Source organism: Aplidium turbinatum, chromosome 12, assembly GCF_918807975.1.
Source record: "Aplidium turbinatum chromosome 12, kaAplTurb1.1, whole genome shotgun sequence".
Taxonomy (NCBI): domain Eukaryota; kingdom Metazoa; phylum Chordata; class Ascidiacea; order Aplousobranchia; family Polyclinidae; genus Aplidium; species Aplidium turbinatum.
In genome coordinates, this window is record NC_137483.1 from 5801769 (window position 1) to 5828108 (window position 26340).

At 36.4% G+C, this 26340-nt stretch overlaps 2 protein-coding genes and 1 long non-coding RNA gene across 8 annotated transcripts in view; 1 reads left to right on the top strand and 2 right to left on the bottom strand.

Annotated features, from left to right (window-relative positions):
- Positions 1-26340, bottom strand: part of LOC145781078 (uncharacterized) — a 446514-nt gene that overhangs the window by 162600 nt on the left and 257574 nt on the right. The gene's annotated exons all lie outside the window — the stretch shown is intronic.
- LOC145781075 (uncharacterized) overlaps positions 1-26340 on the top strand; it is a 67600-nt gene that overhangs the window by 16579 nt on the left and 24681 nt on the right. For 5 of the 6 annotated variants that reach the window (XM_082592819.1, XM_082592818.1, XM_082592821.1 and 2 more), the window contains exons 3-5: positions 7115-7203; positions 19443-19573; positions 22230-22364. In XM_082592819.1, the coding sequence (XP_082448945.1) occupies positions 7115-7203; positions 19443-19573; positions 22230-22364 (355 nt within the window). Of the gene's footprint in view, positions 1-6541; positions 6685-7114; positions 7204-19442; positions 19574-22229; positions 22365-26340 lie in introns of all 6 variants that reach the window. The other variant, XM_082592823.1, reaches the window with a different exon arrangement.
- Positions 13402-14410, bottom strand: LOC145781084 (uncharacterized). The gene is made up of 2 exons (XR_014290697.1): positions 14293-14410; positions 13402-13584 (listed from the first exon to the last, which is right to left on the bottom strand). It is a non-coding gene; the product is annotated as an uncharacterized LOC145781084 (long non-coding RNA).

Consider the following 26340-nt stretch of genomic DNA (forward strand, 5'->3'; position numbering starts at 1 on the left):
ACCAGTACCCGACTACAGAGACACTTAAAATCCAGGCGGCTCTTGATTATATTCCAAATCACTCTACGTTGTGTTCAATGCCTTGTTTGTAGGTAAAGGCACACAGCGAAAAGTTGCTATTATTGGTCATGCAATCATATAGGCAGTCCGACCACGAGCTGTTATTGCCCCTTTGCAAATTGGCCTTTCAGTGCATCTGCACCAGCTAAATCGATCGCGGTTTCTTTTGGATAGCTTGTGTCAGATGGGGTTCTGCTCTTCGTATGGCGAAATGCAGAGGTTTGAAATGAATGCCGCAAATTGTTCTGCACCAAGCATGCTTTGTAAGGATATTGATGTGTTGGACAACAACTTGCTATTCGCAGCAGACAATGTAGAATTGTAGATCATAACATTCTCACAATTGATGGGAAAGGAACGTTTCACGGGATGGGCATGATAGCCGCCTTGACACCAGGACAGGAAACAGGCCAGATTATCCCAAGGCACAAAACGTTAAAACTGAACATTGTAGAGACGTCCAAGGTAGCGATAATTGAGCATCGTTTTGCAAAACATATTCAACAAGACATCACATTCAGAGAACTTCCGATTCTCACTGCATGTGCCAACATGGTTGATCTGCTTTGGGAGTTGTCATTCAAGTTCAAGCAGGCCACGTCAGGCTGGCAGGGGATGATGCACACTATTTATCAGGGAAAGGAACATCCAGGCCAGTCTTTAGTAAGGTATCTGCCAATGATAGACATGTACTCCGGGGACAAGACAGTAAGGGCCTTTATTTCAGGTCAGACAAGTCCAAAGCTGATAGCAGTACCAAAGTATACAACATCAACCGCTTGAAAAAAATCTTTGGACATGACATGTGTTCTGAGTTGATATTTATCCATGCCATGACTGGTTGTGACACTACGTCTCGGATATTCGGTGTTTGCAAGAAGACTGCTTTTCGGAAACTTGTTCATGGAGATCCTGTTTTTCGGTCTTGTGCTAAAGCATTCACTGCCCCAAACCAGACCACAGAGATAATCGATGACCTTGGGTGCCAAGTTTCAATAAGTAATGGCTGTCTTCTTTGATGGCCAGAGCACAGATTCCCTTGCGACAATGCGATACAACACATTCAGCAAGAAAGTTGTCTCTGCTTCATCATTTGTAACGCCCGAGCGTCTGCCACCAACTGAATCTGCTACCCAATTTCACTGTCGTCGAGTTTACTACCAGATAATGGTCTGGATGGGAAAAGCAGAGAGTATGGATGTCATGAATTGGGCTTGGAACCTGCAAAAGAATCGGCTCATCCCACTTATGTCAAAAATGAAGGCTGCTCCAGACAGTCTCTTGAAGGTCATTCATTGCAACTGCTCCACTGCCTGTAAGACACTCCGCTGCTCCTGTAGAGGATACGGACTACCATGTACCGCTGCATGTGGACCATGCAAACTGCAAGAATGTGACAATCCACATAACAAGGTTCTTCTCAGAGACGAGTCGGAAGATGATGAATAGAGACAGCCGTAGGCAATAAGACAACAAACCGGTAGATCACCCTGGTTTACGATTTACCTTTGTAGCCTACTGTTGTAATTCCGATGATTTTCTGAATGTGTCTGTGTCCAGACTTTAATGGTACGCCATTCTTTAGAACAGATTAATCCCCTGTATTCATCTGCTGTAGGAGGCCAAGTATGAGCCTCCTGTTGGTTGCAGTTTTTCTTAGATGCCTGTATTGATAGTAGCCTACCTGTTATGCCGCATGTAATATGCTGTTATGATAATTCCATCTTATTAGGGGAGATTGGGGATACTACGGACGGATTTTCGAATGTTTTGTTTTCGAAAAAACGTTTTATTTTAAAGTGTCCTGGAAACCGTTTTGCACCAATACATATGGAATTTATTCAGATGAAAAGTGAGGAGTTGTCTCTGAAAATTTTACCACTATTCGGCTTATCAAGCTGCCAAAAGTATAGAAACTGGAATGTTGGAAAACCACTTTTCTCAAGCTTGTGTTACATAATGGAAGTCAAGATGATTTTGTTTGCGGTTTATCTCAAACCTCAAGTGAATTTGCTAATATCGTGCTCTGCTATGTCTGATGTTGGCCTATCGCTGCGTCCGAAATGTCCCCGAGCTCCTCCAGGTCGTATATTATATTCAAATCATACGTATCTCAGTAGATAATCAGTCTATCGTAATTTAACCTACTTAATTCGATTGATTGACCCCGAAAACCTAAGGATAGACACCTAAACCGCCTTTCTAGCTTGAATAGCAATTGAGATATAGGCAATATAACATCTCGGCGGCCATCTTGGACGCCATCTTGAAAATGACCCCTTTCTGGAGGTCCGATTTTGGTAGACTTTTAGTATGTTATTTAGTAGGCCCATAGGTAACAGAATCCGTTGAAAAACCTTTTGTATCAATTTTTTTGGGGTTCAACCGTTTATTGACTCGTCTAGTAATTAAAGTTTGTTTGATTTGCAGAAGGATTTTGTTGGATTACAGAAGGATTATGGCTATGGTTGGATTTTCAAAAAATTGCCGAATAGGGAGCTAGCCGAATTGGACTAGCAGAAACGGGCCATTCCGTAAAAATGGAGTCATACAAATTTCACTTTGTGTGGAGCTACATGTACTTGAGAGGGTACTGGGTCATTTCATTATAATTAGAACGGGCATTGGAACCATTCAATTTTTTATTGGCTTATTTTATTCCTCTTATTATGCTGAGAAAACTGACAACAATTTTATGAAAATTGGGTCAGCGGTTTTTGAAATATCACATCATTTATATGCTGTCACTAGGTGTCGTCGCGAACAGAAGAGCAGCACGTTTATGACCATAACTCTACACCCACTGGTCCAATCTTAAAAAAATTTGTGTCCAACCCCATGTTTTCACTGGTGGGCTTTCCAATAACATTGTGTAAAATGAGTTACATGCAGTAGTTTTCACGATAAACCAGTTTTGACTACCTTTAATTCGCGACCAAAATGACAATGATCTGAGTTTTTTTTGAAAAAAAATTCATCATTAGAAAGAAGAAGGTTACATGTAGGTTATATGCCATTTTTAGATAGTTACTACACCAACTTTGACTTATACAGCAGCAAAAAATTCATGTATTTCAAGTTTTCAGCAAAAATAGAATATACGATTATTTTGCAGTTAACCGTTCTCAGAGTCCAGTAGTGCAGAGGTCCTTCAGTTTTGCTGGTTCCATTTCAGATGCTTTTTTTGAGCCGTAGGCTAGATGATATATATATTTTGTTAATTTGCTTTTTTAATTCCCACTAGGCCTTATCTAATAATACATATTACCAAAGTAGGATACACAAATTTGCTGTATGGTGTATGTGCGACAGGATGATAGCGTGAAACCTATCTCATATTACATAATCTCTGATGACCTTAAACATGACACTGCTTTTGTTTACAACGTGCAAAATTTTCATTTGCACTGACCTAAAACATAGTTTTCCACATTTGACCCTCATTGAATATTTTTTGGATGACTGTGCCGCTCAATATAAATTAATTACAAAAATTTTCTTAACCTTTCTTATCATTTCAACAATTTTGGTCTCGAGCAAGCTGGTCATTTTTTTTATTGGGTATCTTTTTGCTTATTTTTTGCGACAAGCCATGGAAAGTCACCTTGCGATGGTATTGGGGGAACAGTCAAGCGAAAGTTGGCCAATGAAAACTTACGTCGACCAAGGGGCCAGCAAATTTTAAATGCTTCAGATGCATACGAACATTGCAAGGAAAACACCAAGGGCATCAGATTTACATTCATGAAAGCTGATGAAGTGGAATGTCGATCGTATCTTAATTCCGAGAGATTTCCAAAGGGTTGCATAGTCCCCAATACCAGAGGGTATCATTTTTTTGCTATGATGGAATCGGGTCAGTCAGTTTTACCCGTCTTTCTGATGATGTTTAAGTTGCTGGAACACATCAGTTCTTTTCAAAAGCACCTTCACTGGACATTGAAAAAATCAAAATATCAACATAATGTAGCATGTGTTTATGATGGAAAGTGGTGGGTTGGTTGGTATCTTTGACCATGTTGATCGAGAACATGACGACATTACTGTTAACTTTATGCATCCTTGTGGACCATCTCCTTCTTTCATTTGACCTCGTCATGAAGACAAATGTCTTATGGACATTTCATCTGTACTCATAACATTAAAGGCACCAACTACATCAACAGGACGTACATATATGTTCCCAGATTCCATTGGCGAAAGAAATTAACAAGCTCCTTTGAACTTTTATATGAACAACAACCGAAACTCTCCTGTTCTAGTTAGAGATTCTTTAACAAGGTTAAAAAGTAATAAATTTGCAATGCATGTTGTTAATATGTTTGAAGGAACTGTTCAAAATGCTGAAATGCATATTTTCCCACATTTTTGATTCAGCATATTAAATCTGTGTGTAATGTGTATGCTTGACAGCATTGGTTGTGCCCTTAAGCGAGTTTAAAAATGATGATGTGATTGAAAACAGTTAAGCAATCGATGCTTAAAATACAGCATATTTTATGCCCAGAAGTTCAGAGTTGCTCTGTGTATATTTAAAGAATGTTAACTACAAGTTTGCAGTTAAGTAACTCAAAATTAATTCATTTTGGCTAAGTGACTGTACTGTACAGTGGACAAGTGTACAACAACGGTATTTATCTGTAAACAATAATGCCTACCTTGGAGTACAATACTGATCAGGTTTGAGCCTAGTTGCTGCATTACAAAATGCTCTTATTAAAGAGTAACTAGTTGAAAATGATATACAACACACATCAAACCTTCCTCTTCAAATTCATTAAAAAAAAATCCAAAAAAAAGATCAGATCATTGTCATATCTGCCGCGGATAATTAAAAAGTAGTCAAAACTAGTTATCATAAAAGCTACTGCTCGTAGCTCATTTTACACAACATTATTGGAAAGCCCACCAGTGAAAACATGGGGTTGGACACAAAAATTTTAAAGATTGGACCAGTGGGTGTAGAGTTATGGTCATAAATGTGTTGCTCTTCTATTGGCGACGACACCTAGTGACAGCATATAAATTATGCGATACCGGTATCTCGAAAACCGCTGACCCAATTTTCGTAAAATTGGTGTCATTTTTCTCTGCATAATGAAAGGAATAAAATAAGCCAATAAAAAATTGCATGCTTCCAAAAAGTCTTAAAATTGTGTCTGAAATATAATGAAATGACCCTACTGTTACTTTTTTATTCACTTGTTGATTTGTGCATATCAGTTTGTATCCTCTGTAGATCCTTTTCTTGTATCATGGGCCAATCCTATAGAAGTTTGCTGGAGCACCCCTTCATTTTCTTTGAATAGTATGTGTTGCTAGTACCGTATCTACTTTCTTGTATTTTACATCCATTTCTATTGTTATGTACTAGCTTAGTGACAAGTTCCTGTTTTTATTTTTAACAAATTTCAATCATTACTTATCACAACTTTTCTCAAAAAAATCACACTTTCTAATTGGCGGTACAATTACGTTTCGCTGGAGTCCGAAATTAAAAATTAAATCAATTCTCTTTGGCTTACCGTATTAAAATCACTCTCAGAAACCATCATCTCAACACTTCAAAACAACTTTCTACTTTTATTTTACTACGCTGAAGTGATCGGAAGATCAAAACACTGGCCACTGTCCGTAGTTACTTTTAATAATGTCTTTTTAGACATTATTTTTAAAGGGATACTAAAAGAAAAACCTGACTTGGCGATTTTCCACGTTCTTTGTATGTAACATGCTACCATAAAACGATTTTCAATAAAATTTTGCCCCATTACGGTCTGATCAACATTCCGCGCATGCTTTTGTCAGAGCTTTCAAAACGTGAATGGGTGTGCGCATCGAAGCGTGCGACTGTACAGTTCACCTCACTATAGACTAGCAATCAGCTGATGCGCAATAGTTGTAACTGCAGGCGATTGAACTGTAGGGTAGGCTATGTTGTATATTGTATGTATGTACATCAAAACATCAGATCTGATGTTAAAACATCAGATGTGGTAACGTGGGTTTTGTTATTACTGTCAATAGTGACGTATTCTCGAGCAGTGTTTCCACTTTTTGGTCATTTTGAAAAAATTAAAAATAAATGAAACATTGAACTTTGGGCCTTGGCAGTGCCATTGAAAACAAATTTTTTTCGGTAATTTTTTTTGAAATGTATTTTTGAATGTTCAGTATATGCATTTTATTTTTAATGCTTAATTTTCGTTTGAAAATTTCATTTAGTAGGCCTTTAAAGAAATAAAAATGGAGTCATACAAATTTCACTTCGTTTGGAGCTACATATATTTGAGAGGTTACTGTTATCTTTTTATTCACTTTGCTTTTATGCCTACCTACCTTAAAAATTAAAGAGGTTTCCAAGCTTATTACTTTGACATGCTGAGAGAATAAGATAAGGTTTGGGTTCTTCATAAAGTATGCAAACAATGCACTAAAACCCATTTTTGAGCTTGAGGAAAGTAAATGCTATGACGTTCAGAGCGTCTTGGCGTAAAGAGAACCATGGAATCACCACAACAATTGACTTCTGCACTGTAAACATGTTCGAATCGAAGCCGACAATTGAAAATTTCTACGATTGAAAATGTGAATTGACAATTGAAAATGTGGAGAAAATTCAAGGTCTTTCAGTATACCTTTAATGTTGATTATTTTAAAGAAAAATGAGATTTTTTATTTTTACCAATTTGGAGCTATTTTAGAGGGTGCCCGTTTACCAATTCAAAAGTCAGCAAATAAGGACCACTCTGATATGCATCGATGATTTTTACTGTTTGAATTTATCAGACAAGTAGAATTGCATTTGATAAAGATTATGTTGCAATGTAAAAGATTCAACCCAAACTAGCAACTCAACAAAAGTTCTGATGTCAAGTATGATATGCAACTTACCAAATGTAAGCCAATTTATTTGAAATTACAAATGCAATTAACAACAAAAAGTCTTAATTACAATTACCCAAAAAATGTAATTAATAGATTCAGTTACTAATTTACTATTGTAATTGATCTAGTTCGTTATTTGTAATTTATTTTTATCTTTGTGTTTCAGACCGTTATTGCTTCAGTTGCAGTTCTTTCAGGCAATGATCCAATGATTATAACTCCTGCAGAGTTTTTTCCATTCGAATATCATATAAGGTATGACGTATGTTATCATCATAGGCGTCAATTTTTTCTTAGAAAAGAGGAATTCTGGGTGGGCGAAAGTTTTCAAATAGATTTCATTGAATGTGTTTTGTATATGTTTGCAAATTCGCAATGGTTCAGTCTTCGAAATTAGCATATTTTTACTTCGGCAAAAACGTTGCCGAGGCCAAACGGCAAAAGTTGAAATTGCCTCGGCAATTGCTGTGAACACTTAGTAGGAAGAGATTGTACTAAAACATGTAAAACGAGAAGCGAAAAATATACTAGAGTAGTCTATCACGAACGCATTGTTTGATTTGTTGTGATGTAATAATACCAAAAGTAGTGATAAACCGAGCAACGCAATACGCACGCTGTTACGGTAATTCACGTTAAAAGCTCACGGGGAGGGGGAAGTTAATTTTGAGTTGATTCGACGTTCGAGTCAGCACAAATCGATTTAATTTTCCCGGCGGGTTATAGTGCGTAACAACAATGCCCAATAAGAAATTTACGTTTGTTTTACATTATAAATTGGACATCTAGCGACGTTGAATTATTATAAAATAACGTTAATTGCTCAACCAGGTACAGGTAACATATCAAGAGCTCCCTGCGAGAAGATTGCCTCGATTTACGTAAGCTTATAAGCCAACATAATTTCGGCACAATTGGGACACTGCGAGCAACACAAAGTCTGTGTGATGAACTAGTCAGAATCGGTATCATTAGATGCTGTATCAGCTGGACGAGACAACGGAAAGCGAGGCGCAACAAGGAGTAGATGCTTACAATAATTTGACGTCTACTGGAGTTAAATCAATGCAAATAGGGTGATATTTCTATAAAAGATTCTCCCAGCTGGGCACGTGTCTAAGCGCCGGCGAAGTAGGAAGTAACCCAAATAAAACATCCAGCAACATTAAGATTGAATCAACATCCTAGTCTGGTGTAGTCTAAGAAAATTAGCTTTTTCTTGTAATCTTGTGGTCCTTACAATCACCTCGGCAATTTCGAAGAGTGTGGTTACTGGTTAGTCTTTCTCACAAAGACTGCGTTTAGCGTCGCTGCAGCACTTAAGCTTTAATAGGTTGGATGTTTTCTTTCTTGCACCTTGCGATCTTTTGAGCGCTACTAAACTAAACAAACTTCTGTTATGTTTTCCTTTGTGACCTAAAAAGCGCTGACTCGGGACCTGTTATCTTTAAAGTGGCGCCTTCGGATTTGCCGCATTTTGATTTGTAAAAGCGATTGTTTCAGTACGTCTTTAGTTTGTATCGGTTATTTTATTGTCATGTTCATTATGATGTCATATTCACATTCCCTTACGCTGACCGGGAACTGAAGTTTGATTGTGACGTAACGAAAGTGAGACCATTCGGAGAAAAGATCAAACATGGCTTTCTCTCACCAGGAATTGCCAGCTATGGCAGTTGCCGTAACAACAACAGTGCAGTGAGTACTGAGTACCCCTTTTTTTCCACGCAGCGTTGTTGCGGAATTGCTTTGTTCTGTCGGATACTTAGCGAGAGACATAGCGTAAAACAAGAAGTTGGTTGGATAATCCAGCGTTTAAGAAAAACGGAAATAATTGTAACAAACACTGCAAAAGTGTCATGAAAACAGGGTGGGCGAAACATATTTTGCCCACCCTCGTTTCACGGCAGGGTGGGCGTCGCCCATCCTGCCCACCCTATTTCGACGCCTATGGTTATCATTAAAGGGATACTAAAGGAAAAACCTGACTTGGCGATTTTCCATGTTCTTTGTGTTTAACAGGCTACCATAAAACGATTTTCAATAAAATTTTGCCCCATTGCGGTCTGATCAGCATTCCACGCGTGCTTTTGTCAGAGCTGTCAAAACGGGAATTTGCGTGAGCAGCGAAGCGTGCGACTGTACAGCCTACGTCATAAAAGTTGATCGAGCAATATTTCTTACTGCGGGCGATTTAACTGTATGTATTCTCTCATTAACCAGAGTTTCTATGATTACAAGCGGTAGTTTTTATACTTGGAGAATGAAATAATGTTTTGTCTAGTTCAAATACTGCATTCAAAGAAATGGCATACACATGATTTTACACAACCAACCAAATCTACATAGGCTACTGTGTAAATTCATGCTCGTCTGATCACATAGGCTACATTTCTTGGACCAACAAAATGAGCGATTTTATGTAGATTTAACAGGACATTGAATGGCTTTTCATAGTTTAGTGCATTTTTCACTAGGTGCAGACTTACATATTACTAAGGCCATTTTAATTTAACCTAAAAAAAATCTTTTTTACTTTATTTTTACTGAACGGAATTGATAACTTGGAAACAAATAAAGGTGGGTTTAGACTACGTGCGTTTTCCGTCCGTCTTTGTTGCGTTGCGATTTTCGTGCGTCTTGTCTCAAACAGCTCGCGTTTACACTACTTGCGGTTTCTTGCGTATTCTGTTACGTAATTTGGAAAATATAGGGTATTCCCCTACATTGATGTCAATCAGCTGATCTAATTGACATCTTCTGTCAATGCGATCATTGTAATACATTTTGAGTTTTACTTCCTCTGCACAAATGACTTTCACAGAAAGAAACAAGCTTATAACACAAGTAATGAAACTCTAGCCTACACTAGCTATCAGCACACTATGATATCAAAGTAGAACACTTTTGAGGGTCATATACTGCAAATAGAGAAACCCAAAAAAAATTGCTTAACAATATGAAGTGCAGAGTGGCATCCAGACTTTTAAAGCAATGCCATTGCCAGAAACCTTTAATTGCACCGAGTGGGTTCTTATGTTACGGTATTATAAACTTTGTTGCCTGTGGACCAACACCAAGACTGCACCATTGTAATTTTTGGACAGGCTATGCTTTTAGATGTTTTTTTTAATAACTTAGAATTTTAAACTCATGTTTAGCAAACATCTCGAACACCAAACTGTCTATTTCTTGGCTATATATTTTTTGATTAGATTAACTTTGCATTCCAACCATTTTGCTCCTGACCTTGGTATCTTTGTTCAACAACCTTCCTTGTTTCATGACCTTTGTAAAATAACTTTGAATTCTTTGTTCGCTTTTTAATAGGATTGGTTTCTTCATTTAAACGTTAAAACTATACCACAAGCCCACTACTATAAATGTGGCCTTGCTCATATACTGTAGTGCCTACATCTAAGTCAGTGAAAATGGCAAATAGCCTACCCCTTGGGGTCATCAAAAACCTTAGAAAAAGTGCTTTCCTACTTTGCACTCAGCATAAAGAGCACTGAAAATGCCTGCATTGTAAACCACGGAGCAATGCATATTTGTGATAAATATAAAATTATACAGTACAGGCGTATGAGACCTCAAAGATCACTATCACTTGTGATGGACTAAATTCTCTGATCGATAGGCTATAGTTTAATAGCTGTTTATTTTCTGCTTTTATAAAATATTATTTGGCTAATACAAAAAAACTGAATTCATTCAATTTTATTTGTTACCAGCGAATCAAAAAGATAGAATTTTTGCATGTTGGCAGTTTTCTGTATAATTGTTTATAGGCTATGCACAAATAATGAAAAAAGCAGATGCTACAAATTTGGTAGAAGCAAATAAAATAGCACTAACAGAATTAAAAAGGTTGCAAAGTCATAACAATGAAAAACATGGACAATTAATTTTTTGTAATGACAATGTTGACAATGATAAACCACCATTATAGTTGACAATCTGTAGCTGTTAATCAACAAATCTATAGGCCTGCAAGTGCAATGGCAGTTATTCACAACAACAGATCATTTGCAGCAAACAAATGCTCTTCCATTAATCTGCCTAATGATGGAAATTACAATTTTCTATATTAACATGTTTGTGTGACACACGTATGGAATAATGTAAGTTAATATTACACTTTTGTCAAAACAATTCTTAATGCCTAAGAACACATATTATAACATGATATGCTATATGTGTGTTCTTACCATTAAATTCCTTGTAAGGGTGATTGTAATGAAATGCACAGCCAAAGTAATCATAAAAACTCCTGACTTCAGAATAATTCATTTTAAGAGTGATTATAATAAAATGCATAGTCAAAGTAACCATAAAAACCCACAACTTCAAAACAATTGAAGGGTATTATATAATTTCTTTTGTACCAATGAAATAGGCTATAAGCAAAAGTTTACATGTATATATACTTTTGGAATATTGTATCATACTAGAGTAGGTGTATATAGTGCATTAATTCTGATATAGTATATGCCCATGACAGTACAATGACTATGTAGTTCAAATTCTTTATCATGGACTTTGCATTGATGAAGTAGAAAGTGCAAGACTTCAAATTTCAACAGCAGAAGAATCATCACGCGTCCGATACGACCACAAACATATCTGAAAAACAAATCAAATTGCAACCAACGAAGATACACATAAATGCAGTTTTTATGCTCATAGCAAATGTGACTGAGAGACATAGCCTATATATAAACCTCTGAAAAGGAATATTACTGTATATTGTCTACAAAGTACATGGACAAGCTATGACAGTGTTCGGTGATGGCAATTGTATCTGGCACACTTTGTTTTTATACAGTATTTATGATCAAGATATGCTTACAGGAATAAGATCATCCTCGTATGAGGTTCTGGGGCCGAGGGTCCATCCTAAAACAAACCAATGTAAACTAGATTGTATAACAGAAACGGTATAGTAGTAATATACAAACACATTGCTCACTCAACTAGTTGACAATTAATTTGGCCTATTTCAATGTACGAGGTGAAATGTGCCATGTAGGTCTACACTAAGGGAAGTTTGAACCATATTAGCAAATTTTCAAAATTATATTGAAAGACAACACAGCACTATACAAACCTTCAACAAATCAATCATTAAAATCTCTTTGTGGCCATGATAAAAATAAAATGTTTAAAACAAAGCTTTAATTTTGAAATCAAAATTTGTGACACAAACTTCTGTGATTTCCAATTTTGATAAACTTGGTAAAATATAAAGTGTGTTTCTTGATATAAAAGTTACATTATTAGGCCTTAAAGTGTACCGTACGAAATGTCACCAAAGCAAGGTAAACTTTTATGGGGGGCAAGCATTCCAGATCCCTCCCACTCTGTTTGTTTTTTAACAAATTTTGCATTGTCTATGTTGTATTACATATTTCCTTTGTTTTAAACTTTGGTGCCCCCCCCTAATGTTTTTATAGATCCGCCACTGGACATGCCAAGCATGTTTGTGTTTGCGATGACTTTTAAATGTTAAATATGCCTTCAATTGAAATCATTTTTCTTTGTTGAAAGGCAAATCAAGCGATATTGCATCAAAAGCCTCTACAAGTATGCGAAACTTCCAGGATTAACCAACCAAGGATTTTTCAGTCAGAGGATAAAGATTCAAAAACCAAACCAATTGTAGAAACAAAATACAGTAATAAAGCCAACTAAAGAAAAGGTGGCAAAACCATACTGGTTTTAAGTGAAATCATCAACACTTCCAAATATAAAATAGGTACCGTATTTGGTATGATCATTAGCTTCATACTTTAAAATAACATTTAGGTAGTAGGAACTTGATAGTCAACTAGTCATTTTACTCACCTTCTGGTAGCCTCTCATAAGCAATAAGCATGGTGATCACTGGTTGGTTGGTTTTACTTCATAACTTTCATCATAAGTTTTACTTCATACTTCACTGTTACAGTACTTCATAATCATAGATTTTTTTATGTGTAACAATCTATCGAACATAAAGTTCAAAACGGTGGCCTAAACCATGAAGAATGAAAAGTAAATTAAGTTTGATCAAGAAAAACACTACTGAGAGGCATCTATCTTGCTTAAAAATACAATAAAACCCTTTCAAAAGGTCTAAACTTTAGCAAAATCTGCCCAACAAGTCGCTTTTGATGTGAAAAGTAATTTTTCTATCAATACTTCACAAAAAACTAACCAAACCCGGTGTTTTTTCGCAAAACTACCTTAGACTGACTTAGCAAATACGCGACCTCGGATCGGTTGTGACAGCTTGAGCTTGCATTCAGATGGATCGCTTGCGACGGCTTGCGATTGTCTGAGTGCAAACGCACGAAATACACGCGCAATGTAAACACTTCCATTTACTTGTGTGTAATGGATCGGGCGATACGTTTTGTCGGAGTGGTTACGCAAGAAAAACGCATGTAGTCTAAACGCTGCTTAAGGCGATAGCAAGTCAAGTCAATTTATTTTGTTTCAACAGCGCCATATATTAACAAACAAGCAGAGTAAATGTAATCATGCATGTCCAATTGTCCATCTAGCATGTCTTTCATCCGTGCTGTATCTATCTCACAGTAGCACAAAGCTTGATGTTGCTCATCCATTGCCACACAGTGACAACATGAACACCTGTTGATATAAAATTGGTAATAATTAGGGTGATTACTTTTTCACTTGTCACAAAAATTCATCAAAATTGTAGCATTAGATCAAAAAATGTCAAAATTGTTCACAAAGTCAAAATTATTTACAAACTGCATTGTCGTGGTGTCGTAGAGGTTGCACTGTCAGTGAAGTTTTTTCATTTTACACCTTGTAGCCTACTTTGGCGCAGAGGGATGGTGTAACGGATAAGAATTGGACTCACCGAATAGTAGCAGACCCTCTACATGTACAAGTATGCGAAACTACCAGGAATAACCTATCAAGGCTTTGTCAGTCCGAGGATAAAGATTCAAAACCAACCAAACCTGGTTCGACTCCCGGCTTAATCTGGTTGTTGAAAGCATCGCTCACATCTAGCTAGGGTGTAATAAATTGGGTAGGCATAATTGCTGCAGGAAAGGCGGCCGAGAGAAAGGAACTGGCCACCCTACTTTCTTAGTGCCAAAAGCTTAGTACAATGAGTACCTATCTTTTCATACCCAAAACTTGAATCAAGTATGGGATCACATTTGCCTTTTTAGCGTGTTGTAGGTTCAAGGCCTTACAAACCCATAGGGAAATGCAATGCAAAGCTGAGCACTTATCCCGGTACGGTCGGTGATTTAATTACTTTATGTTAAGTAAAGCTAAACGAATGCAGTATAATGATGCCAAATATCTAAATTTGCTTACCAATCAGTGTTTCCCACTCGATCCTCCTGCTGAGAAACGTCAGTCACATCAGCAAGGTAAAGCTGATTGATCTCTGCCTCTGTGTACTCAGGCTCAAAACGATAGGGTTCAGGTTCTAGCATACTTTTTTCTTCATCACTTACTTCTTCAACCACCGTACTATCTTCCTCTTCGTATTGGAAACCATGAGTCAAAAATTCTCCAATATGACACAAAAAATTTATGGTAACCTAATTACCTAAAGCACCTAAAAATTGACAACTGTATAAACCACGCATACAATAATGATATTATAATTAAAGTAACTTGCGTTCTTCTGGTGACTATAGGCTACCATACTAGGTTGCGGTCTTCTGGTAACCTAGTAGCCTATCGTCACCAGAAGAACGCAAGTTACTTTAAATTATCAAATGCCTGGTGAACCCTTTCACTCTGTTTTTAATGATGTTATAGGCCTAAAGTGAATTCAATTCATTCAATTTTATTTTTTGCTGCTGGCGCAAACATGTACTGTACAGAATGACAAAGTAAACATACCAATTTGACACCAAGCAATTTTGTGAAGTTGGTTTTTGTCGCCGAAATGGGCTTCAAACTGTGGTTTAGATTTTTGATTAAAAAATGTTTTTAATTTATCACGAAGATCAAAAACACGTTTCCAAACTTTGTCTCTGGACAATCATCTCACACTAGTGTGAAATAACAAAACATTACTGGATGTATCCAATTCACTGCAAACTTTTGAAAATAGGCGGCTGTTTAAAACACTACCGTAGCTTTTACAAAATTCACGACACTTACAACGCTTTTCATTGTATCTTGGAATTCTTGTGGCAAAGTTTCTAAACTAATGAAATTCTAAACTTTTCAGAAGGCCTCAGGTGACCCCAGGCAAATTGTCAGGCGACCCCAGTTGGAGTCGCGACCCACATGTTAGGAACCGCTGCACTAGGTTAATGGCCTTGTTGTAAATTAGGCCCTGGGGTACCGTACCGGCGTACAGGTTATCAAAACCTAATTCTATAATTCTAAATAAATACAATAAACCATAAAATCAACATTACTTCATTAACTTGGCGTCTTCTATAAGCTGGTGGCCAGGAATAAGTCAAATGTGATCTTTCAGCTGTTGCACTAGTTTCTGGTGGAGAAGGAAAGATTTAAGATGGAAATGCACCGGGTTTCAAGTCAAGTCTTTTGGCATATCCCATTTGGAATTGAAGAAAATGTTTGAAGTCTGCTTCTTGAAAATGCAGACTACAAATTCTGTGGTGTGGTTTTGGTCCACTCCAATGACAAGTTGTGGTGTTGACAAATTTATTCCATTTCCTTTTTTTGTGTACTGTCTTTGGGAAATGGGAAACCCAAACATACTAACTTTATGCAATGCTGTCGTGTCACAGCCCAAGCACAACACAAAAGTCAGGCATAGTATTTGCTATGATGCAATATTGTTTCTACAATAGTCAAACTATGATGCAATATTGATTTTATGGACATTTAATTTTTAGCAATGCTACTAGATTTATACTACCGTACCTCACCTTTCTCGTAACATTGCTACTATTACTCAACGAAATATCCTAGAAACTTAAAAAACATGTAAAACTATCCTGCAAAACTCCTTTGAACGCAACACATCCGAACTTTGCAACCCAGCGCGCGAAAAGACTTTTGATATTGCTGGAGCTCTTGGCATTTATGACGTATACTCTAGCAGTGTTTCCACTTTTTGGTCATTTTGAAAAAAATAAATGAAACATTGGACTTTGGGCCTTGCCAGCGCCATTGAAAAACATTTTTTTCCGGTAATTTTTTTAAAAATGTATTCTTGAGTGTTCAGTTTACGCATTTTAATGCTTAATTCCAGTTTGAAAATTTCATTGAATATGCCTTTAAGTAGTTTTGTTCAATTGAGTTGTTTTTTCTTTTGCCCCCTTTGTCATGATGTTTGCAAGCTATTTTTTAGAACCGTTCGGGAACATTTTTGACAATTTTTCATAAAACACTTCAAACGTCTTAATCGCTTGTCCGGGATGCAAAGTTTTTTTTCCCACGAACTTTCTGTTACTTCGCATAGAGTTTGTATGAATACCGTGTGAATGCAGATTTTTTTGTTGGCGTGTTTGGTACTGTAGTTTCTTCTTGTGCCTTTTGTTTGCGAGAACACCGGTTCGATGCCTATTGAAGTCAATTTTTTTTCTTTAAATTAATTTTTGCGGTGCAAAAAAGCTTTTCAAAAAAAGTTGGGTTAGGGTTATATAATTTTTAGGGTTAGGGTTAATTCTTAATCAATTCGGAAAATCTTACTTTTAGAGTGACTAGAATCAATTTCTTTTCTTAAATTTTTAAAACTTGACTAGACTTGGTGTGTCTCCAAGCTACGTTTTTTCATGTGCAATGTTTAGATTTTGACCTGGAGGACGAAAATTGGCTGCTGACTTTGAAAACCGCTTGAAAAAAGTGAATTGGTAAAAACAGTTACACGCGGTAACCAGTAATGGCTACACTTACAGAAATATGCAAATGAGACAGAAAGTTCGTGGGAAAAAATTTTCGCGTCCGGATAAGCTCAACTTGTTTATCAACATCACTTGTTGATGAGTCATATGTTGGTTTGTTGCTTCTCACCGTTTTTGCTACAACATGTTTGTTTTTGTCTGATTGCATAATATTGCCTTCAAACGATTGCTAATAAAGTGTTTAGAGCAGGGGCGTGCAACTGTTTATCGCAATGGGCCACAACGTACAATTATAATGATGCTGAGGGCCAGTCTATCGAATAACACATGAATTTATATGAAAAAATTATTTAATGGAAAAGTACACACAATCAAGTTACACATTGAGTGAGATGTCTAATATCTTCTCTGTCCAGAGATCTTGCCAGTGTCAGCTTTGACGGAGGAAGGGGCAACTCGAAGTTGACTTGACAAGTGCTCATCTGTAAGCTGATTCCTGCATTTTGTCTTGAACAGCTTCATTTTTGAAAAGAACTGCTCTCATAATGTAATGCTATCATGCTATAATAATTAGCAGAGTGTTTTGCACAGTAGTCTCGCTTGATACTGTACTCTTTCATGACTGCTGTAGTGTTTTGACAAATCAGGCAAACAACATCTTGATTGTGTTGAACAACGAAGTAATTTATACACCACTCATTGTTGAACTTCCGCCTTTCATAATCAACCTTCCTTTTCTTACTTGTAGACATTTTTACTATGCTAAGCTTTTTGTAGAATAAATATCAATATATTCACCACACTGCACCATAAAGTAAGATTTATGTCACTGAGTCATTGCAAGAAGAACAAGGCGGTTTTCTACAACGCTTACTAATGACGCAAAAATAGTGCTAATGATGTAATAATGCTAAAAGTCAATAATGCTAATGATGACGTTACAAATAACAACATCCTCCGATCTAACAGTGAAAAGTATTTAAAATTAATGGGCTACTTGATGAAGAATGTGCGGGCCACGTAAATGGGTACCGCGGGCCGTGCTCTGGCCCGCAGGCCGTATGTTGCACGCCTCTGGTTTAGAGCATAGAATCTAATATCCATCAGTTTTAAAGGGATTATCCGAAAGATTGTTTGTCTTGTTTATCTTTGATTGATTGTTTATCTTTGAAACACCACTTGTAATAGCCATTTTTGTTGCCCCTCAACCATAAATTTACGGGGGCTCCGCTCCCCCCCCCCCGAAAGTCGGCGCGTATGCGTTGGACATCAGCAAGTTTCCATCCGACTTGATAGCGGCTTTCCACGTATTTCTATTTTAAACGTTGACCGCCACAACACGTTCTGCTGCTAGTCGGCGAGTTTCCTATTCGGCGATTTTTTGATATTCTAACGACGCCTTCTGCAAATCCAATGGTTGAATGTTATTCAGTATTCAGACATGGAATCAATGTAAATACGAACTGTTAGGCTAATTGGGTTTTTTGAATCCTACGTCACCGTTTGTATGCAAACTTAGAATATATTAGTTATTTTTGTCATCAAATTACCTAGCCTAACTATATTTTTAGAAGTAGTGCTGCCAGACCTTTCTATTTTTTGTTCTAAAATTTGTATCATCAAAACTACTTTACTTCTGTAGCTTTAATGTTTTATACAAATTGTTGCAACTATAATCTTTCTCCTTAATTTGCTTTTGACTACAATTTTTTTGCATTTTTATCACCACCTTTTTGGTGAAAATACAGTATAATTGCACATAAATCGCCATGAGATTATTTCACTTGTTATTTTTGTAAAACTTAGAGAAGTGAAATTGATTGAACAAAGTTTATTTGAACAGAAGTAGTATGTCTACAGGTATTTTATTACATTTAATTATATCTTTTGTTATTTACTTTTTTGTGAATCCGCATGGTCACACTGAGCCGGTTTCCTGCAATGTTTTATTTTTTTGAGTCTTTTATGACATCACAACCAAGTTTTTGAATGTGAGACTCTCAAAGTAAAAACTTCGGGAAACTTGTCACTTTTTGAATTTTTTTTCTACATAGATTCAACCTATTCAGACATGAAATCAGTGTAAAGAATAACGATAGGCCAACTGGATGATTCAATGTATTCAGACGTTGAATCAATGTAAAAATGAACTGTTAGGCTAACTGGGTTCATGGAAGAAATTTTTGCTGGTCGGGATAACTAGGCTACGGTACCCGATAATTTCCTTTCAATCCAAGCTGTAGGCCACACATTTGGTTAGCCTTTCCATTCTGTTACTACAATGTAAAAATGAACTGTTAGGCTAACTAGGTTCTTGGAACAAATTTTTGCTGGTCGGGATAACTAGGCTACGGTACCCGATAATTTCCTTTCAATCCAAGCTGTAGGCCACAGATTTGTTGATCCAAACTAATCATTTTAACTATTCAAAAGTACTAACTTATAGACATAAACATGACGAGTTTTAATTTAATAGTTCAAACATTTTATTTTTATTTTTTTCTGCACTATTTCAACATTTAGCGACGTTAAAATGATGTAAAAACGGCAACGATAATTAGGCTACGGTACCCGATAATTTCCTTTCAAAAATTTCAAACAATCACCGAATAGGGAACTCGCCGAAGCGGGCCATTCCGTCCACAACAGCAGTAACTTTGCAATTTCATAACTTCTATTTTCCAACAGCAACAATCCTGACCGCGGTGTTCTTTCACCGAGGAGTTTCAACTCAACTCTGACTGTAACTAATCTCGCCAACAATGACAGTCTAATCATTGGTATTTCTGGTTCTGCGTCGGAAATATGTGAGAAACCACGTAAGTTGAAACTTGTTTTGCTTTCAAGTTTTACGTTTTTTATATATATAAAAGAATTAAAAACAATGAAAACTATTAATAATAATAATACTACAAAAAGTGCTCAATGCTAAGCAAAAAGGCAAAGCAGAGCGAATTAATGTTCCTTTCTCTCGGTTTCAAAACGTTTGTAATTTATAGTTTGTGTTCACTTTAATGTATTATGTTAAATGCCGTGTGCTTGCATGGTTTTATCTGTCCATGACAAGAATTTGATAACGACGAAGAGAATGTGACTTATTGCTCAAATGACTGTTGTGTTGAAATCCTTTCAGGAGCTTGTTGAATGTGATGGGATATTATATCTATATTCACAGAAGTAGCAAATCAGAAAGCAAAAAAGCCTTTAAGCAGAATTTTAAACCAATCAATATCAACACTACTGATACGAAACAATATAACAAACTTACAAGCAGAGTGAAAAAATATGCACTGGCTATCTGGATTTTTTTTCATGATGGAAATTAATGCATTCTTGCAAGATTAGAAGGAACATACATCAAAAGTTTCCATTCAGACTTTTTTCTCAGAAAGAGCTTGTCTATATCTTAAAAGTCTATCATCAGCATGTCTTTCTATCTGAAATTTTTTAGGTTTGATTGGTCTAAAACAGGGGTCACCAAACTTTTTTCTCTGAGGGCCGGATTGCTGCGAGATTAACAGCTGCCGGCCGGATGCAAATTGCGAAAAGATATACAACTATTTAGAATCTCCATTGACTTGAATTGAGCATAATAAATAACAAAGTCAGCGGTGGAATAGCAAAGTTGTGATGAAAATCGAAAGGCTGCTGAAAAAATAATCCCCTGCGAGCCCTGCTGTTATACACTACAAGGCATCGTGCTCTTGAAAAAACATTACACCTTTCCAAATTTAGCCTAAGCTGTCCTCATTTGTGGTGGCCTAATGATAAACAGCAACGTCAGTCCTTTACAAAGAGTTTGGTAACTTTTTTCCTTAACAGTTGTAGTGCAGCTGTTATCTCCGCAGCACATGGCGGCCGGATGAAATCAGTTTGCGGGCCGGTTCTGACCCGCGGGCCGTAGTTTGGTGACCCCTGGTCTAAAACAGTGGTTCTTAAACTTTTATGTATGTTTTACCCTTTTAACAAAGATGCTTATCAGATTACCCTCAATATGTAAAATAGCACTCGTTTATTAAAAAGGGGAAAAAAAAAATTAGCCTAAATCAGTTATATTTAATGCGACGGATGCGCTTGCTTTTTGGCAACAAAGTGCAAACAAGTGCCGCTCTGTGAATGATGCGATGTGTTCCTTGAATTGCTGGATTTTTCTGCTTTACCAAGGAAATCAATCCAGAGTTTGCACCAATCATGGCTGGAGCACCGTCACTTCATACCCAACAAGCTTACTCCCACTCAATCCGGTTTTGTCAAAAAACTCAATTAGCATTTGAAAAACATTGACTGCCTTGATGTTGTTTCCAACGGTTGGCAGAACATAAATTCCTCAGTAATCCTTTCATCTGCAACATATCTGACATATACGATATACAGGTACTGTAGGCTGTAGCTGTGAGAGATTGGATACATGGATGTTCTCATCCAGCTGAAGAGCAACAACATTAGAACGAGACGATAAAGAATCAATAAGCTACTATAGGCTAGCTTCGGATTAGCAGTTAATCTGAACTAGAAAGGTTATCTACAATAACTATAACTGGCACAATTTTTCTGTCCCGTCAACTGATGTGGATTATGATTGGTAGCCTAGTTCATTTACCCTCTAAAACGAGGAATTTACCTCCAGGGGTAAATTTACCCCAGTTTAAAAAATGCTGGTCTAAAATTTTCATTTTTTTGGCTCCTTTGATGTATCATGACATTTGGATCTACTTCATTTTCACGACAAGCTTCCAAAGAGAGATAGACGGAGAGTACTTTGCCAAATGAAAATTATTTTGCTCAACAAAACCTAAAGTCTTAAGTACGCACATATTTGTGTATACTTACTTGTACATAAAGTATTTATGTAAACTTCATACAATCTGTTATATGTTCTAAATATTTAGTGCCATGGAAAAATAAACAAGCCATTTTGGAATGTCATACATTGAGCCTAAATATTCATCTTGCATCTAAAATGCATTGCGCAAAGCTCACTGCTTGCAGTTTGAGCACTTTAGCAAGGTTGGCACTTGGCAGTAGTACCATTTTTAGTGTTTAGGTACCACAAATGGGAAAATGTCACATGGAGTGATATATCTGCATGGCCATTCCAGTGTACCTACTGCACTGAAGAGACCGGAAACGGTGTGCACTGTCTGCAGTTTCCCTCCACAGGTACCTCGACTCCCCAGCCTGGCCCTCGCGATCTAAGCTGGTGGACTTAACCCTCCGGGTGCATCGTCACCCCATAAATCACGCCGCTCCCCGCCGCCGCGGGGTGTGGCAGGCCGGTTTACTAAAGTCTTCGACCTGGCTATGTTTGTTTGTACTCTCTCACCGTGTCAATCTTTTGTACCGTGAGCTACTGATGCGAATAAAACAGTTCAACACGTATTACAATTTATTAATTTTACTCTACTTAGGCTATGTATATTGTGTAGTCATGCTCAGACAGTTTATGAATCAAAACACTTAAATTGTTTCATGCAGGTTGTTTTTACAATCCAACTTTCAGCCCCGATGCAACTGACAGCGTGACTTGTGGGAATAACGCCACTTGTATTCCCACAAATGCAGCTTTTACTTGCGGCATTGATGGAAAGTTTTCTCCAAACTACACATGTGGTAAGAAGTAGCCTATATATGTAAACTTGCCCATGAAGAATTGTATGGGTCTGTGTTTTATGAGTTTACTAAAGTAATCTAACCAAGCTTTGCCTCCACTATAAAATATTCAAACTTATTTCTTATTTACAAAAATCGGACTCGTGACTCCATGTCAGATTGTCAGAGGTCACAACGAGAGCTGAGACAGAGAGTTTGTCTTTTTGTACCGTACCTCAAGCATACAAAGCCGAGTAGTATTCCAGGATTCAACGCATTTCTTTAATAACAAAATATTAAACCTGGTATTGTGAATTCGCTTTGCATGTTTGAAATTTTGCATTGTTCGCTTTGCAGTCGCTTTGCAACTCGTAGAAAGAAACTTAGTTTGACCCAGTTCTTATCCACATTTATCTGCAAGTGTCCTACTGTTGACGTACTTGACTTTGACGTGAACGTACTTTTGACGCAAATCTTAGTTCTAAATGAAGTCCCAGCAAAAGCAAATTGGTTTTTACATTGTTTTATGAAGAAAAATATCTTTTTATCGAAATTCTGGCAACATTAAAAAAAAAAACTTGTTACTTAGTACAATTATTGCACTTAGCTGATCTGGAGGTGATTCTCCGTACATGCGTATGCTTGGGTTAATTTTTAGGTGCAAACCTACTTTTAAAAATATTCTTTGTACGATCTGGTACAGCCAGGCTTCTTTGAAGCAAAATGGAGAGATCTACTTGAAATAGCTTTTCTTATTTTATATTATTTTGTTGCCATTGAGCTTGTAGTTAAATCTTTATTGATACAATTTGTTCGGTGCAAATGCACACATAGTTTAATATTGGCCGTTGGACATTTGGGCGCGGTAACTGCCTTGTGACTGAAGTGTAGGATGCAATTCACTTGTGATTTTATGAAATGCACAAGAATCAGACAAATAATTTCAGTGGCATGCATTATGTTTAATATTTTTATTGTTTCCAGAAGGAATGTTCTAGAATACAATAGTGTAGGTGTATGTTACAATTCTCCAGATAGCAAATTCGTAATTTTTACATTAATTCAACGTCTGCAGACGTTGAGTCGTTGACAATATCTACCTTAAAATGACGTTAACAATATCCGTCATTTTTACAATAAATGACGGATTTTGCTCTCTGGGAACATTAGTTATTTCCACATGCTTGCACCGTTCTTTAGGCTATTTGTATTTTCGTAGCTTCGACTTTCTCCGTGTTATGTTAAATCTCCAAATATGTTTAATTTTCAAGTATTTCATGTGCCTCGCGTTTGGATTTACTTTTCAACAGATAAATAACCGTATTGTGCGGTGTTTTGACACTTAAATCTAGCATTCTTGTAATTTTATTCAAAAGGACCAAATGAACGTACGATGTTCAAACGGGTGCATTTGAATAACAAGAACTAATTGCTCCTAATTCATCACCAGTTTGCATAAAAAAAATCAATCCAGAGTATTTCAAGACCCCTGATTCCGAAAATACTCTTAGTGTTTTTAAATTGGGTTTAGTTTGAGATATTCGACAATGAACCTGTTTCCGATAGGCCTACTGTTGAAGTCAACAAGCACTTAAAGTATATTTTTCATCTTACTTTACATCCTCAGATTTACTGTATACCGTATTGTGAGTGTTACTAAGTCAGTAAACGTAAAATAACTGTTCGTTTAGTTGTAATCAACTTGATTGGTTCCAAATAGCCGTTAGTATAACTCAGATATACTGGCAACTGCGAATGAATAACTTTGCTTTATCTCAAAAACTAGTATCAATTGGAACAAAATAAGTGTATTTTCGGAATCAAGGCACCTTCGAAATACTCCAAATCAATTCTCACGTGCCGTGCCCTTAAATAATTTTTGTTGTTATTGGCCAGTGTAGTCTAATCCAATTTCTAGTTGAAAAATCTCAATTTCTGACTTAAATTTTCTAAAACTGTTTTATTTTTAGGACTTTATCTGTATTGTGTGCGAACATTTTTTTACTACTTGTAAATACTAACCAGGCTTTCTCCCTGTATTCAGCCTCACCGACTACAACGCCTGAACCGACTACAACTCCTAGCCCAAGTATGCTATGCTTTGTCAAGCATGTAACTTTTAGATACAGCATGATATGAAGCGCAAATCGCTGTACTAATCTTTCACCACAGTATTCGCCAATGACAAAAAGTGATCATTCGTTTTGTTTAAATACTAACAGCATGTCAATTGTCAAATCATGCATTATTAACTTGTGTTGTCTTGTTTCAAAATATGATCAAATTTAAAAGTCTAGTTTGATCAACTCTAGTCTAGTGAGTTTACTGTGGTGTAAAGATACAACCGAAATAATTTTATTAAAGTCTATGTTCAAAGCTTTTAACTTTTAGGCATTGGACTGTTTAAAGCAAAATATGTTGCTTTGATGTTGACTTTTTGTTTTCATTGTGAGGTAAGTTTGATATAAACGAATTTTCAATTTCACTTCACAAAAGTGGAATACCTGAAAATCTGAAAGCACAACAAAAGAATGTAAGCTAAATTGGTGACCTTTAAACCATGTAGACTGGTTAGAAAAATTACGATTACATTTGAGCTAAAGTATTCTCAAAACAATAACCTTAAAAATATGTTTCTATTTAAATTTTAGTTTCAGCTCAAAATTGCTTGGCTTTGATTTGATTTTAAATAAAGCTTGATTTCGTTTCATCTCGAATCGCTTATCATAAAGCAAAGCTTTGTTTTCGCAAAAAAAAATACATTTGTTTCTAACAGCCTTACATTGGAATGGAAATAGAAACGGTTTTGTAATTCTACTTTGTCTTTTGTAATTCTAATTTGTCTTGGTTGCATAGGAATTAGTCTTCTTACATGTAGTTGTTGTGTATCATCTTTTCTGAAGGTTGGAATTGTTGCATATATATCAAACAGTGTCCAGACAATGAGACAGCCTATCAATAATCCACAGTACACAAAATAGAACGCACATGATCAAGATCATTAAAAAAAAAGACATATAAGATAGATGGTTTTGTTTTAAATTCTTTCAACTTTTGACGGTCACTTCCATAGCTTCCATGGTTATTTTCTTATTAAAATGTCCAAGAAAAATTGTATAATATTGTATTAAGGTTAGAAATTCAACAACGCTGTTCAGTGTTCACCAGACGTCAAGTTCAATAACAAGATACGTTCTTATTGTGTAAACTAAGCTGAACTATCACAAGATGTGTAAGGTGATAATCCGCGTTCATGCGACGTTTCGTCAATCAGATACAACTGACTTCTTCAGGAGGCTTTCATTTTACCTATTTGTGTTTTTACAATCACATGATTCTCGGTGATCTGTTTAATTATCATCAAGTAGCTTTTAGCTTACCTGGCTTTTTTGAAGAACTTGTGTGTGTATGTGAGGACACGTTGCAATAAATGTTGAACACTCTCAAATAATTTGCACTCGAGGTTTTTGGGTTTGAAACACATAGTACTCTCGGTGTGAACAATCTTTTTAATTTTTTTCTATCTTGATGGATTTTACTCTTGCAAAACTTTCTCACTTGACATTTTGCCAGGGGAAATTGAAACTATTTTAAAATTTAATTTCGTTTTTGTTTGTCTTCCTTTGATATTTTGGCCTCAAAGGACGCTGCATTTCTCTTGCAGTCATTCATTTGCATGTCTCAACAAGACTGGTTTCAAAAAATTTCAACCAAACAACGCTTTAAAGTGTTTATTCTTTTGAATAAAACCTGATCTCGTTTTTGTGAATTTTAACATTTTTCCTGTATTTATTCTTTACCCTTTAATTCACGTAGCTACTTCTGCACCGATAGATAAAACCCTTTATTGATCCACAGCTCCTACTAGAACAGGCAGTATTCAGCAGAAGAAGATCAACAGTTGACCGAGTAACATTACCAACACAAAACATTGAAAATGAGTTTGAAACCAACTTAACATGAAGAGAATTCTTCTTTACCTTACTATAGCAACGAT